Source organism: Papilio xuthus, unplaced genomic scaffold, assembly GCF_000836235.2.
Source record: "Papilio xuthus unplaced genomic scaffold, Pxut_1.1 DF826923.1, whole genome shotgun sequence".
Classification (NCBI taxonomy): domain Eukaryota; kingdom Metazoa; phylum Arthropoda; class Insecta; order Lepidoptera; family Papilionidae; genus Papilio; species Papilio xuthus.
This window is the reverse complement of record NW_013531726.1, coordinates 6,310,951-6,326,319: the sequence shown is the minus strand read 5'-3', so window position 1 is coordinate 6,326,319 and position 15,369 is coordinate 6,310,951. Positions and strand designations below refer to the sequence as shown.

The window sequence follows — 15,369 nt, the reverse complement described above, 5'->3', positions numbered from 1 at the left end:
TTCCTCTTTTTTTTTAATCTACATTCTTTTTTTTAAGATGGGACAGTGGTAAAGCCCGCTTTAACATCTTCGCACGAATGGGCCCGGCTCTCCCGGTGAAATACCACGACCACACAGTAGACAGGCGTGAAGTGGAAATAATTCCGCGTTTCGTTTGATGAGTGTGCGCCCCGTAGGCCTAATTAAGTCCCTTTTTCTTATAAGGAAAGGATGGGAAGTGGAAGTGGACTTTCCGGATGAGAGGATGCATGGACAGGGAAGATATTTTCTTTCCGTGCATCCTCTCGTCCGTCGATTAAAGGTACTCAACGCATATGCAATTGCGTATGTCTATGGGCAACGGTCTCTTTGGACCTAATCACCCGCAACTTAAGGTTGGTTCCGAGCCCCTTAGTGGGGACGTATAGCGAGCTAATGACGATTTTTTTTTGTTCTGATGAATTTAAATTTAGAATAGGAAAGATCTTTATATCAGAAATACAGATAATAGTTAAAATATTCAGTCATTATTATCAGGAAATTCCAAAGGCAATGAATTTCAAAGTCAAATGTAAGTGTTTGAACAAAATGTATCCTTGCATATTTACGATGATTTGGAGTCACATAGGTATGACAATAAAATGTAAAAGAAAAAAACTATATTAGGCACGTGATTTTACCCGCTTTTTGTAACAAAACTTCCCGTCCCGGAGGCCTAATTTAGTTCTCTTTCCCTTCCCATCCTTTTTCTTATAAGGAAAGGATGGGAATTGGAAGTGGATTTTTTCACTTTGCTATTTCATAGATTTTAGGTGGCCACTCGCTCATTTGCCACCTTATGAAAAAAAAAATAAAACCAAACGATATCTCATGTGCCATTTCTTTTAGCTCAAGCAAATCATTCCTAAAACAGTCCAGATGAATTCTTAAGGATTTAGAATAACTGGGTGTACAGAATTGTATTATACAAAATCATATTTTTAATTGTCATCCCTCTCGTTTTCTTTGAAAAGAATAGGGATAGAAATATTTCTACAATTGCTTCGTTGGTGAAAAATCGTAGTAACAAAAGTAAATGTAACGTACAGACAATGAGAGTATTGGATATATAATTGTTAACATTTACAATAATCAGTTGCAGCAAATATTTTAAGACTTTTTTATATTTTACTATCTTTATTGCAATATAAATTTTAAAAAAAATTGTCTACGTTAACATAACTAAACATGTATCCGTTAAAGAATAGTCTGAATTTGTTATTATTTCTTAGCATTTCATTAGTTGATTCATCTTTACTAAGTGATATTTTAAATATTGAAAAACTAAAAGAAGTATTTGTTGCATATGAAGCGAATCTTCACAAGACATTGAAGGTTGCACCACCTTATGTAGATTGGAGAGTTAATGGCAAAGTGTCGCCTGTCAAAAATCAACAAACTTGTGCTGCATGCTGGGCCTTTAGTGTTGTTGGTACTTAATTTATACATATACATACATCCATTTAACAGTGGTAGAGCCCGCTTTAACATCTTCGCACGAATCGGCCCGGCTCGCCCGGTGAAATACCACGACCACACAGAAGACAGGCGTCAAGTGGAAGCTATTCCGCGTTTCGTCTGATGAGTGTGCATCCCGGAGGCCTAATTTATTCATCTTTCTCTTCCTACCCTTTTTCTCATAAGGAAAGGATGGGAAGTGGAAGTGGACTTTACGGATGAGAGGATGCATGGAAAGGGAAAATGTATTCATTCTGTGCATCCTCTCCTCCGTCGATTAAAGGTAGGCTACGCATATGCATTTGCGTATGTCTATGGGCAACGGTCACTTCGCTATTTCAACGATTTCAGGTGGCCGCTCGCTCGTTTGCCACCTTATGATATAAAAAAAATCCATCTATAAATATAAATAAAATTGAAGTGTATGTTTGTAATATTAAAATAACTGTTCTTATTAATACGGTACACACAGTGAAATAACACTTTTTATAATTTTTGTCTGTCCGTCTGTTTGTTAAGGCTAATCTCTGATATGGCTGGACCGATATTGACCGGACTTTTAGTGACAGGTAGCTGATGTAATAAGGAGTAATTTAGGCTACGTTTATTTAAGGAAAATTCTTTTATTTTACAAAAATAAAGTAATGTTGCAATGTCCAAGTACTGTCCAGTACCGCGCGCAGCTCAAAAACAGTATTTCACGCGAATGAAGTCGCTGGCACAGTTAGTTAAAAACACTGTTCTTAAACCTACGCTAGACTCACTTAGTGCAGATTTTCAATGAGAAATCTAGTTGTTTTGGAACCCAATAGTATTTAACATTACATTTAGACAATATTATAATATTTTATCTAATTCCCAGCTAACATAGAGAGTCATCTGCAGATCTATCTTCAACAAAACGTTACATTGTCTGAACAGTTTCTGATAGACTGCGTCCCAAGCAGCAAGGGATGTGGTACAGGATCCTTGATACAGACGTACGCGTAAGTATAAAACTAACAATTAAAAAAAACATTTGAGCTGCGCATGAAATTATTTGTTTACTAGCTGTCGCTCGCGACTCCGTCCGTCCGGATTTAAACGCAATTGGCCCAAAAGGATAGTCTATTGCGACCTGACCTTAACCTTCTAAATTTTTTTTAAATGAGATTTGTCATTCGATTGGTAAGTAATGATAGAAATTACTATAGAAAAAAAACATATAGACGAACAAAGGACCTGCTCCTTTTTGAAGTGGGTTAATAAACACTTTGCTATATTAATCATTTTTTTTACCAACAGCGAAATAGTTTCTATTCTTGGCGGTGTACTGTCAGAAGACAATTATTTTCCTTATGCCAATACGAAGTTGGAATGTAGATGGCGTAAGAGTGCCAGTAAACCAGTACCAGTGATTGGCTTCAAACGCGTTTATCCCAACGAAGACGTCATGGTTGAATACCTTGCCTCCCACGGGCCGCTTTCAGCTGGTAAGCATGTACTGGAAAGTAGTAAATATAAAGGCATAATTCTTTATCAATCAAATTTTGTTTCAGAATTTATTAAACACGCTTAATTTACTGCATTCATCGCAGCTTAACGGCTATGCTATATCTTACCGTGGGCTTCTGAGGTAAAAATCTTAGTGTAATACAAGTGGACGAAACAGAGATAATGAAATGTTTTAAATTGATTTTAGTCTCAGAGACCCACAGTAAGTGTCGATTTCCATTAGTAATATAAATTACCTTAAATATAGCAGTTATTATTACAAAACCTTTTTTCTGACCTGCGTATCAAACCTTTATTTTAGCAATAAATTCAAAATCAATGCAAAGTTATGGTGGAGGCATCGACGAGCCCTCTGATGAAAAATGCTCGCCGAAACATCTGGATCATTCGGTCCTTATTGTCGGATACAGTACGTATGGTAAGACTGCAAACGTTCTTATTATCGATTTCAAACATCTTGGCGCAAAATCGCACTAGTTGTGGCGCAGTAGGGAGATAACTTTGAGCCACCAAAAAGGTCTTAACGGTCTATACCAGTGGTTCCCAAACTTATTTTGTCTACTGCCCACTTTGAGAATAATTATTTTTTTAGCGCCCCCATATTTTCACATATTTAAAAACCACTATAACTTCAAATTAAATTAATTAATTATTGTGACCTATATGTTTATTAACGGAGAATTCTAAACGAAACTTTTACTATAACCCGCAACTTGAGACCTGCAGCGCCCACAAGTGGGCGTTATCGCCCACTTTGGGAAAGACTGGTCTATACAAAAATTGAACAGAATAAGTAAACCAACCAAGTTTGCCTCCTTCCTAAATAAATATAGGCGCTTCGGAGTTATTTGTATGGTTTTTTTTAGAAATTTTTAAATGTCAATATCTTTATAATTTCAGTTTCAAAGGAGACCGGTAAATCTACCCCGTACTGGATTATAAAGAACTCTTGGGGAACAAATTGGGGAGATAAAGGGTATTATTACTTAGTACGTGGTAGGAATGCTTGTGGAATAGCAAGCGATGTATCCTTTGCTTATGTTCAATAAAACATCTGTTATAAATAACAAGCCTTTTATTCGTATAAAAATTCAATTCAAGATTCTTCAAATAATATTATATACAAACGGCTAAACACTCACGAATGTTCGGTGTCAGCACCGGTGTATAACGGACCGCGTCCGTGAAGAATACCAGTTCCACTCACCTTAATAAACAGCTCCCAAAGGGTTCGAAACTAGTCGGTGCCGACACGGGACAAATATAAGTGAGTGTTTAGCCGTTTTTTTGCTTCGTCATAAATAATCGAAAAATATTATAATTTTCCTTTATAGTTAAGTATAATCTAAAACTGATTCCGTTTTATGGTGTTAAGATGCAATTATTTTGTAAACAGAGAGATGAACTGAGGGAAATCACGTTCACAAACAAACAAAGAATGTCATATAAAGAGCGCACACAAAGGTTTAACAAGTCAGTTCGAAGTTCTTTTGTGAAGTGAATAAAAATGTAAGCATTTTTTATTATTATTATTCCTTCTACAGAATAACGCGATCTTTGGCATAAATAAGTACTTTTCTGTAAAAAAAAATAACTAAGTGTTTTGTCCAAATTTGTCCTGTAAAGGTCTAAAAAGGGGGCAAAATCTTGTTACTAACTTTTAAAAAACACGCGGACGAACAAAAAAACTACTTGTAATTATAAACCTCTTCCCAAATGACCACTAAAATATTATAAACAAACATAGCTTACTTATACATGGTGAATAAAATTTATGAATAGTTCTTATTTACTTATTAAAGTTTTTGCTTTACAGGTATTTTCAAGTACTATTTTTTTCCTCAGTACAGGTTGTGCTAGGCCTATGGTTTCCCGGTCCCACTCCCGATCCATTTGAAACCGACTTCAACTGGGTACAAGATGATCCTCAGTTTGATTGTATCGTTCCTATCACGTACTACAAAGAGATACGTAACTGTGGCACTTTTATTAGAAACAATTTGATCGCCACGTCTGTTATACCTCTAGAGGATATTTTCAAATATCCTACATATATGAAGGTTTATATGATACAAGATAAGTATAATTTCTCGAAAGGTATGTACGGAATACACAGCGTCGGTGACATATGGGGTAAACAATATTTCTGGGTGTTTTGGGGATACAAACGATACGAGCGTAATCCTGTCCACGATCTTATGTTCCTGTACGTTGCCCGCGCAGTGGGTAACACTTCCAACGCGGCAAAGAGAGTACCGTACTATATGCCTGTGGCCAAGCAGTACGCCCTTGAGGAGCCGAGTGGATGGAAGACGGCCGCATTCGCCCTGACAGACTGGCGCCATGTGAAGAGCAGTTCAAAGCTAGTGCCCATCTACTGGGACGAGCCGGTGCTGGTGGACTGCCAGGAATTCATCCCCAAGTACTGGGGCTACTTCATTTGCATAATGAACATCGACAAATACCCCGTCATTCACTCGGGAGCACCTTTGATACAAAACAATAGAATATGGGGTGTCGCCTCGTTTTCGTTAAGAAGAGGTAAAGAAAGCATCTATGCATATACCGATCTGAGACCATACAGACGTATGATTTATGGTTTTTATAAAAAGTTTTTCGCGACAACGCCCGGGTCGTGGTTTGGGAAGTAACTTTATGTGTGACTCTGTATGTGAACCAACATTTAAAATATTCACAGTTGAATGACCTGCAAGTACTGCCTGATAAAAGCTTAAAACATTAATTAAATAATAATAATCTATCTATTGTTATAATAATCGATAAAATGAATAAAAGAAAAGCACGTCTCCGTATACTATTTTTATGATTGAATATTTAAAGAAGTCATTCTTATGTTTACTTTGTAACTTGTCACTGCAGATTTATTTTTAAAGCCTAAAATTTTATTACCAGTAGTTATAATCTGATGTTCACTGTATTTTTTTATATTTTACAGAAGGAAATACGTAATATATGAGGTTGTGGACTAAATGATTATTCAGTCTAAATGAATACATCATTTGGTACAAAAGCTAGCCAACATGTGCAAAATTTTCAAAAGTTTTTCAAAGGTTGTTATATCTCGCATTGAAATTACAATAAAGGGAAGGAAGAAAAACGCTTCTAGCACAATTGCCTATATATTTAACAATGATAGAACCCACCACAACAGTATTTGTTGAGTGCACGAATAGGCCGGGTCGAAATACTACGGCCACATAGAAAACAGGCGTGATGTGGAAGCCATTCTGTGTTTTGTATGATAAGCGTGCGTGCCAGAAGAAGAAGAAACAGAAAACGAAATAAGAATTGAAAAGAAGACGCTGCTCACCAAAAAATCACAACTTAACTTATTAAATATATATTAAGTAAAACGACCAAGTTAACTATGGTTATTATTTTCTTATCAAATAAGAACACCCTAAATACTCGTAAATCAATCAAGTGATAGATTCGAACCCACAACCAGATATCCAAACCCTTAACAATTATGTTTTGAAGTTATTGTCGTTGTTTATTTGGGAACTGGTATATGTAACTTACGTTTTATACTATTTTTAAATTTCGAAGGCGCCTACGATAATGTATAGCATACATTCCTGCTTGAAGAGATTAGAGAAACGGGCATCCTTGAAAAATATTATCAACCTAATAAAAATTACTTTGAACAACACAAAATGTATGGTTAAAGTGCAATCAGACTTTTCCATGCCGGTGCCACATGTAACGATTTTCGACAGGGTGTTGCACTTTCACGTCTTTAATCCAACGTAGTTCTAAAAAATTGTATCGGAGACTTTAGGATCATGACTTACGGACATATACGATAAGTTCAATCAAACCCTTGAATATGCAGACGATATAGATATTACAGTCAGGAATAGGCTCGAAAAGTAATGTGCATAATCTGCTCTTGAAGAAGCATCACAAGAAGCCCGGTTCTCACTTATATAATGCATGCACATAAAACAATGTATAAATATGTCTCAAAAACACTACTTAAAAAGAACTTTCATGGTAGTAGTAGCTAGATTTTTTTTTTACTTAGGGTAATTAGTAATTAGAAAGAACGAGATATTGACAGTAATTGACAGCTGGTAAATGCTATTTGGGCCTTTTAAAATACTTTTGTTTCAATCTGTTGATCCGGAAAATAAAATTGCTACACTACAAGACGCTCCTGAGACCTATCCACAGTTATGATTTTAACATCTGTACTGTCAGCATAAAGGTGCAGACCACCCTGCCGATGTTGGAGATAAAAAAGCAGAGATGTAAATTTAGTGCTGTTTGTGAGAGAAATTAATTGCGGAAACATTTTAATCAAGGACAGTATGACTTCATCCAAGGACCTCATAGCTTCTTTCATAAAGCTAACCAGATTGAAATAAGCTGGTCATGTGCAGAGGATACTAAGTCAGGGTGTCCAAATGCCTGAAGAATCGTTGAGATCGAAGACCAGCATAGATGGATATACACTGTAAATTGTGACACATTAAACGTTGGTATTGTAAATTGGAGAATATTGACCACGTACAGACCGAAGAGAAGGAAATTACTCGGCCAGGCTAAGGTCTACAAATAACGCAATGCTAAGATGAGCCCTAACATTACGCAAAGTCCTAGAGTGACGGCCACGGACAGGTCGATGCAGCGTGGGCAGGCCTTCCGCAAGATGGACCGATGACCTAATCAAGGCTGCGGGAGCGTCCTGGATGCAGGTAGCATCGGACCGGTCATCGCAGCGATCTTTGGAGGAGGCCTATGCCCAGCAGTGGGCGACTTATGGCTGAGAAAAAAAAAGATGAAGAAGACCTCTATTCAATGAAGACACACGGTTACAAGTAATAATTAATTACACATTTTAATTATTACATTCTGTAATAGTAGCTACATACAGATATTTTGTAAACAGAAAGATGAACAGAGGGAAATCGGATTTACAAACAAACAAATAATTTTATATAAGACCACTCAACCGTTTGCCAAGTTAATTTGAAGTTGTGCATTGAAGTGATAAATATGTAAGTAATTATTATAACTATACCCAAATGAACACCAAAATCGTGTAAACAAACACTAACTATGGAGCTTAGCCAGTACTCTTTCATATTTTTATCAGGACAGTCGTAATGTGATATAAGTTTTGAGATAAAGTGATGTGAAATTGTTTGATATGGTTATTTGACGTGGGAAAGTGATTTTCTGGATTTTTTTATATCATAAGGTGGCAAACGGGCGGCCACCTGAAATCGCTGAAATAGCGAAGTGACAGTTGCCCATAGACATACGGAATTGCATATGTGTTGCCTACCATTAATCGACGGAGGAGAGGATGCGCAGAAAGAAAATATTTTCCCTTTCCATTCATCCTCTCATCCGGAAAGTCCACTTCCACTTCCCATCCTTTCCTTATGAGAAAAAGGGTGGAAAGGGAATTTTGAGGGGTTGTTGGATTTACGAGGAACGTAAAATATGTGGAGTAAAAATACGCTATCATTTTCAATCGTTAACACATCTTTCAAACATCCATAAACCTGTTTACTCCAAACTACCAAATTATTGGACTGAATACCATCGACCTTTCACCTTCAGTACGCAGTCATGATAAATAAACTAATTCGGCCATTGGTGGTATGTACATACAGTTACTTACTTTTTTTTCAGGTACATTCAAGTAATAATTTTTTCCCTAGTACCGTCTGCGCTGGGCCTATGGTGGGTCCCCACAGCCGACCCCTTGGAATCGGAATTCACCTGGGTAAAAGATGATCCTCAGTTTGATTGCATCGTTCCCATTACTTATTACAAAGAGATACGTAACTGTGGCACTTTTATTAGAAACAATATGCTCGCCACGTCTGCTATACCTCTAGAGGATATTTTCAAATATCCTACATATATGAAGGTATATATGATACAAGATCGATACAATTATTCAAAAGGTATGTACGCAATACACAGCGTCGGTGACATATGGGGTAAAAAATATTTCTGGGTTTTTTGGGGATACAAACGATACGATCGCAATCCTGTCCACGATATTATGTTCTTGTACGTGTCTCGTGTGCTGGGCAATACTTCCAATGCGGCAAAGAGACGGCCGTACTATGTGCCCGTGGCTAAGCAGCACGCCATTGAGGAACCGAGTGGCTGGAAGACGGCTGCCTTCGCTCTGACGAACTGGCGCCATGTGAAGCGTAGTACCAAGTTAGTGCCCATCTACTGGGACGAGCCGGTGCTGGTGGACTGCCAGGAATACATCCCCAAGTACTGGGGCCACTTCATTTGCATATTGAACATCGACAAATACCCCGTCATTCACTCGGGAGCACCTTTAATACAAAACAAAAGACTATGGGGTGTGGCTTCGTTTTCGTTAAGAAGAGGTAAAGAAAGCATTTATGCATATACCGATCTGAGACCATACAGACGTTTGATTTATGGCTTTTATAAAAAGTTTTTTGCAACAACGCCAGCGCCCTGGTTTGGAAAGTAACCATCCTTTTTGAAACACTACATATGTATATAGTTATTTAAATTAATTGCAAGTATATATTGCCTTTTATTGCTTTAGTCTTGAAAATAAATGAGACCTTCATTTCAATCTAGCTTCTTTGCTGAACATACGGAACGAACAATGACACGGTTCTTGATGGCATTTGTATTTTTTCCCCGACAGTGAAAAATAAATAAAACAACGTTGAATCCTTTCAATATCACAACACAAGAAGCAAAAACTGCACAAAAATAAAAAATAAATAACACATAAAAACACAACATTAACAAGAAACACGAAATATATATTATACAAAGAGTGTTGCAATGCTGACCGGATAAGGTTTCACTCAGCTTTGTATGCTGGGTGTTCCTCTCTGCACCACTCGGCGCTGATCTTCCGTGAAATCCCATAGCCCCATCCGCACGCCAGTTACAGCGGAGGAAAGCAAAACATAAACGTAAATATTAAAACGAAAAAGTTATAAAAGATAAAAAAAAATATTTAAAAGTGGTGAGAGGATTAAAATTCATATTTTTTAAGAAACTTGGTTAGGACTTCTTTTTAAAATACCTATACGTATTCATCAGTAGCCTGTATTCTATATATATCATGGACGGATACCCGTTCGTATCCTTACGACCATGATAAAAATTAAAAGTGTATAAAAATTAATACAGCTGACTGTACTACAGCTTTTGTTAATATTATGTGAAGTAAAATATGTTAAACACGTAATTATCATGATGTACGCGCCAAATAGATTCCCGCAAGCAGTTTGTAGCGTAAGAGAAACAACTTCATAACTAGAGAATATTAAATTAAGCTGGTACTCGTAAGACGGCTGTGATAATGCGCTTACGACAACCAACTCCTTGCAAATTATATATGCTAATTTAATGCACTAAATATATTCAGAGAGCATAACCAACATGTAATCTTTCTCTTTTTAATATAAAGTGGCAAACGTGTAAGTGGCCACTTACATTCGCCGAAATGGCGAAGCGACGACTGCCCATAGGCATCTGCAATTGCAGATACCTTTAAACGACGGTATGCCTTCCTCCATCAAAAACATGCAGGACTAAAATCAAGCCTCCGGACCTACTCCTCAGACTAAAAGCAGAATCACTACCACTTGGGGCTTGTCTTCTGTGTGGTGGTGGTAATGTATCGAGCCGGCTAATTGAACCGATGTTCTTACTGGCCTCTACCACTGTTTGTTTGTTTTAATTTTATAATAGAAGTTGGCTTGAGAACAGTGCCGTATGATTTCGCTGCCTAATATAGCATCGATAAAAAAAGTTACATTTTTGTTTGGATAAATGAATGGATAGATGGTCGGATGGATAGATGTCTGTTTGAAGGGATCTCCAGAACGGATAAACAGCTCTCGATTTAATTTGGCATACATATAGAAGGCACAGTTACAGTCCAGAACACATAGGCTACTTAAGTTTCTTTAATTCCTTGCAGACATAGTCGCGGGCGACCGCTAGGTTTTATATAAATGTAATTAATACTAAAGACGACGGAAATGAAAAGATCAGCACGCACTGTTGGAAGATATATTTATATAATAACTAAACTTTTAAATAGAGACAAAAAGGAAGAAAAAAATATAACATGTTCTAAATACAAAAATATAACAATTATGAGTAAAAAAACGTGTAAAAAGGTTTCATATCTGTGGATAACAAATACTAAAGCTAAGACGTAATTCAATCAGGCTCGGGCATCCACGTGAATATAATTTGATAAATCTAATTAAACAAATAAGATTTCTCAATTTTGTGCTTCACAATGTAGAAAAGTTTTACAAAATATATCACTTGGCTTAAAACTTTGAAATAAATTACTAATTCAATAAGAACTTGAGGTTAAATTAAATTAAGGAATCCTCTCCCTGATCCGAGGTTTCTTTATTAGGAAGGAATTGATTAATTCAATGTTCAAAGTAATAATAATTTTCTTATATTAAAGGACAACAGCTTAGAGTTTTTACTAAAGTAGATTTCCATTGCATGTTTCTAGACAAAAATAATTATCATTTCTTTTTAATTATACTGGATTTCGGTCTATCATTGAACAGTGATGATTACTAAAGAAAAATATATCGATCAGTTCCGTATATTTTCTAGATTACAGTATTAAAAGAGTAACTAATGTTATCTGCCATCCATCCACCACCATCTGCCCGCGACTCCATCCGCGCGGAAATAAAATAACATAATTAGTAGCCTGTGTGTTCCTCCAGACTATGTCCTACATGTGTGCCAAATTTCATCAAAATCGGTTGAGCTGTTCTGGATATACCTTCAAACAAACATCCATACATCTAAACTTTCGCATTTATAATATTAGTAAGACTAAGATAATATACATCAGGAAATCGTTGAAAATTTAATATTTAAATTTATATTATACTAAAAGAAAATAACTTCAATAACATTAAATTTCATTTCATTTGAAAATTTTAACCAAGAAGTCTATAAAAAGAATATTTAAAAAATAAAACCACTACCACCAGCTTTTTCTTTAGTATCTCATATATAGTATCTCATTAAAACAAAAGATTAATGCTAAGACTTCGCGTCTGATAAATATAGAGGTTTCCAACACGTTGTAAATGAGTCGCGGTCGAAGATTCCATCTGTTGTGGGATCAAATAGGAAAGAATTTAAAACGGAGGAAATCAAATGGAGTTCCGATATCTGCCTACCCCTCTGGGTGATAGACGTGAGTTTTGTTGTCGTAGAATTTAAAACTTGTTTAGAAGTTTTTGATTTGTTTAGAGTTTGATTATTTTTTTTATTCAAATTATCGTGTCTTAAACCCAAACTTAATTGAACTATATGTTTAAATTTTAATATTTTTATAGTCATTAAGAAGTTACCGCCATTGTTTCCGAGTAATAAGTAACAAAGACCGAGTTATATAAAAAAACAGTCGTAATAAATTCCAAATTATTTTTCGATATTACGTGGTCTACTTGACTTGAAGTACCGCTATTCTCCAAATAGCATAATAAACATCGTACGCGAAGAAAAACAGGCCTCAAATAATAATATAAGAGAAATTTTTCTTACAAAAGAAATCATATTTATTACACAAGAATTGTATTACATTCTGTTGTAAGAAATGCAGAAATAATAATAGTCTACTGAAGATGTAAATGACAAAACTTTGGATACATTAAAAAAAAAACAGTATTATTTTCATCATCATTAGCTTACTATACGTCCCTACCGAGGGGCTCGGAGTCTACCCTAAGTTAAGGGTGATTAGGCCATAGTCAAACACGCTGGCCAAGTGCGGGTTGGTTAACTTCAAACATATCTTTGAATTCCTTCTCAGATATGTGCAGGTTTCATCACGATGTTTTCCTTTACCGTAAGAACGTCGGATAAATGTACATATGTAGATCGGAAATCGAAAAACACATTGGTACATGGCGGGGAGTACTATCTTATTTCGTACTAATATTATAAAAACGAATGTTGGATGGATGTTTGTTTAAAAGTATCTCCAAGACGGCTGCATGAATCTATCTTAAATTTGGCATTAAGTTTTTTTTAATTCCGCACGAACGGAGTCGCGGGTGACAATATGATAAAAGTTATAGTTAAAACCAACGGTTAAAGTTCACATATGAACGGCAAAATATTAGCTTCCTTCTAGGTCAGTCGGGTGAAAAGAATTTTACCGTTAAAATATGTAAAAACTGTTTACCTTGAGTGTGTTTGATAAATTGCTTTTTGATGAGAATATGTATCAGGTGTAATCCCGTGGGAGTACTTATATATCACGTCTTAATGGATTTTTGTATAAAACAATTATTACATAAGTGTTTAATACATAATGTGATACATATTAAATTTAAAAATAATTATTGATGACCATTTATAACCTAAAAAGCTAAATTAATTTTAAGTCCTATTAAAACAATCTTATTTCTTACTAATATTATAAATGCGAATTTTTAGATGGATGGATGTTTAAACGTATCTCCGGAACGGCACAGATCGTAATGATATTCGGCGTAGTTGTAGAACATATTTTGGAAGAAGACATAGGCTACTCATTAAGTTATTTTTAATTCTACGCGGACGGAGTCGCAGGCGACAGCTAGTATAGAAATAATATTGTCATTTGTCTTACTTTAGTACTTTACATTATAGTAATTCCTAAAGAGCGAAATTTAATCAAATTTTCAGCGAAAACTTATAAAATTGTGATCATTGAAATACTGCTTTGAATTTAGTTACCAGGGCGCCAGAAATGGAGAGCTCTTTTCACACAATAAAAATAAGACGATATAAAATTTATTTTCTGTCTACGTCAACTTAATAAGTAACAATGTAGCGTAAGTTATTGAGAAACTTTGCTCGTATTTATAGGTAATGCATTGGAAATTATTAAACTACTAGCTGTCGCACGCGACTCCATCCGCTCGTTATTAAAAAAAAAATATTAGTGTATGTTTTCTTCCGGACTATATTCTAAATCTACATATGTCAAATTTCAGCGAGATCCATACAGCGGTTCTATAGATACCTTCTAATCGATCCAATCATCTATCGATGTATACATCCAAACGTTCGCATTTAAAATATTAGTATAATATTTTGATTTAAGGTGAACTAACTTAATATTGCCAAACTTCGTATTATAATGGAGACGTCCTTTAAATAGGTTATGAATTCGATAATTCAGATCAACAGCCTCATCTTTGTCGAGCTATCTACTAACAAAATTTTATCAGTTTGTTACTCTTTTTCAGTTCAGTCAATTCGTTACTTAAATCTAAAGGAAACATGGTTTTATATTATACTAGCGGATCCGACAGACGTTGTCCTGTCTACACGTCTTTAATTTGTATAAATTAATATGAAGTTAATATTTGATGAAAATTGTGAATCTAAACCATTCCCAGATCCCCTTGAACACACACAAAAAATTTCATCGAAATCGGTCCAGTCGTTTGAGAGAAGTTCAGTGACATACACACTCACAGAAGAATTATATATATAAAGATTTCATACTATGACTCAAATATAAAACAAATCGCTTCTTAAAAAGATGCATCGGTTTCTAGAGAATAAATATAACATCGCTTTCTGCTTTTGTACCAAGAATATTATATTTTGAACACGTAACGCGAATTGGAAACTGTAAGGATGAGTTTCCATTGTCAACATACTTGTATAAGAATTTCATCTCTCGTAAAAATAATTAAAATAAAAGTTATTAATGAGCCTACGTGTTCTTCCAGACTATGTTCTAAAGCTATCCCTAATTCCATAACCTAATATGAAGGTCATCATCATCACCGTCAGCTCACTATACGTCCCCGCCGAGGGGCCCAGAGCCTACCCTAAGTTAGGGGTGATTTTGAAAATACGTCATAACAAATCCATCTATTCAAACTAAACTTTCACGTTGATACTAATATAAGTGTAAGTATAAGATTAGTGTCATAGAGCTTAAGATTTTGTTTGTGTAAATTTAATTTGGCCCAGTATTTATATATTGTACTAGATTTAAATTTTACCTAACAGTAATTAGTATTCCTCATAGCTTTGAATAATTCTAGTAAATATTGTATGTTACAAAATAGTGATAAATATTGTGCAAATATATCAACAAAATTCAAGATAAAAAACGTTCGTTGGCTGTAGCAAATTGCTGGACGTTACGGATTTCCAATTTTAGCGCAACCACACGTTAGTGACGTCACACGCTTATCCTATCTGTAGTTTGTATGTTGGTTGCTTACGAGTCCCTTACTGTTATGAATTGTCATAAAATTTATGTTATCTGTACTATTATAATAGGAAAGATTTGTCTTTTTGTATGTAACGAAATTGTGAAAACAGTTATTTTTTTTTAGTTTATCA

General features: G+C 35.4%; 1 protein-coding gene across 1 annotated transcript; it reads left to right on the top strand.

The window, feature by feature from the left end:
- Positions 1-1,206: 1,206 nt before the first annotated feature.
- Positions 1,207-4,019, top strand: LOC106122349 (cysteine proteinase 1-like). Its single transcript, XM_013318289.1, has 5 exons — positions 1,207-1,450; positions 2,339-2,462; positions 2,761-2,948; positions 3,272-3,388; positions 3,871-4,019. The coding sequence occupies exons 1-5, from the start codon at positions 1,207-1,209 to the stop codon at positions 4,017-4,019; spliced, it is 822 nt and encodes a 273-aa protein (XP_013173743.1).
- Positions 4,020-15,369: the final 11,350 nt, after the last annotated feature.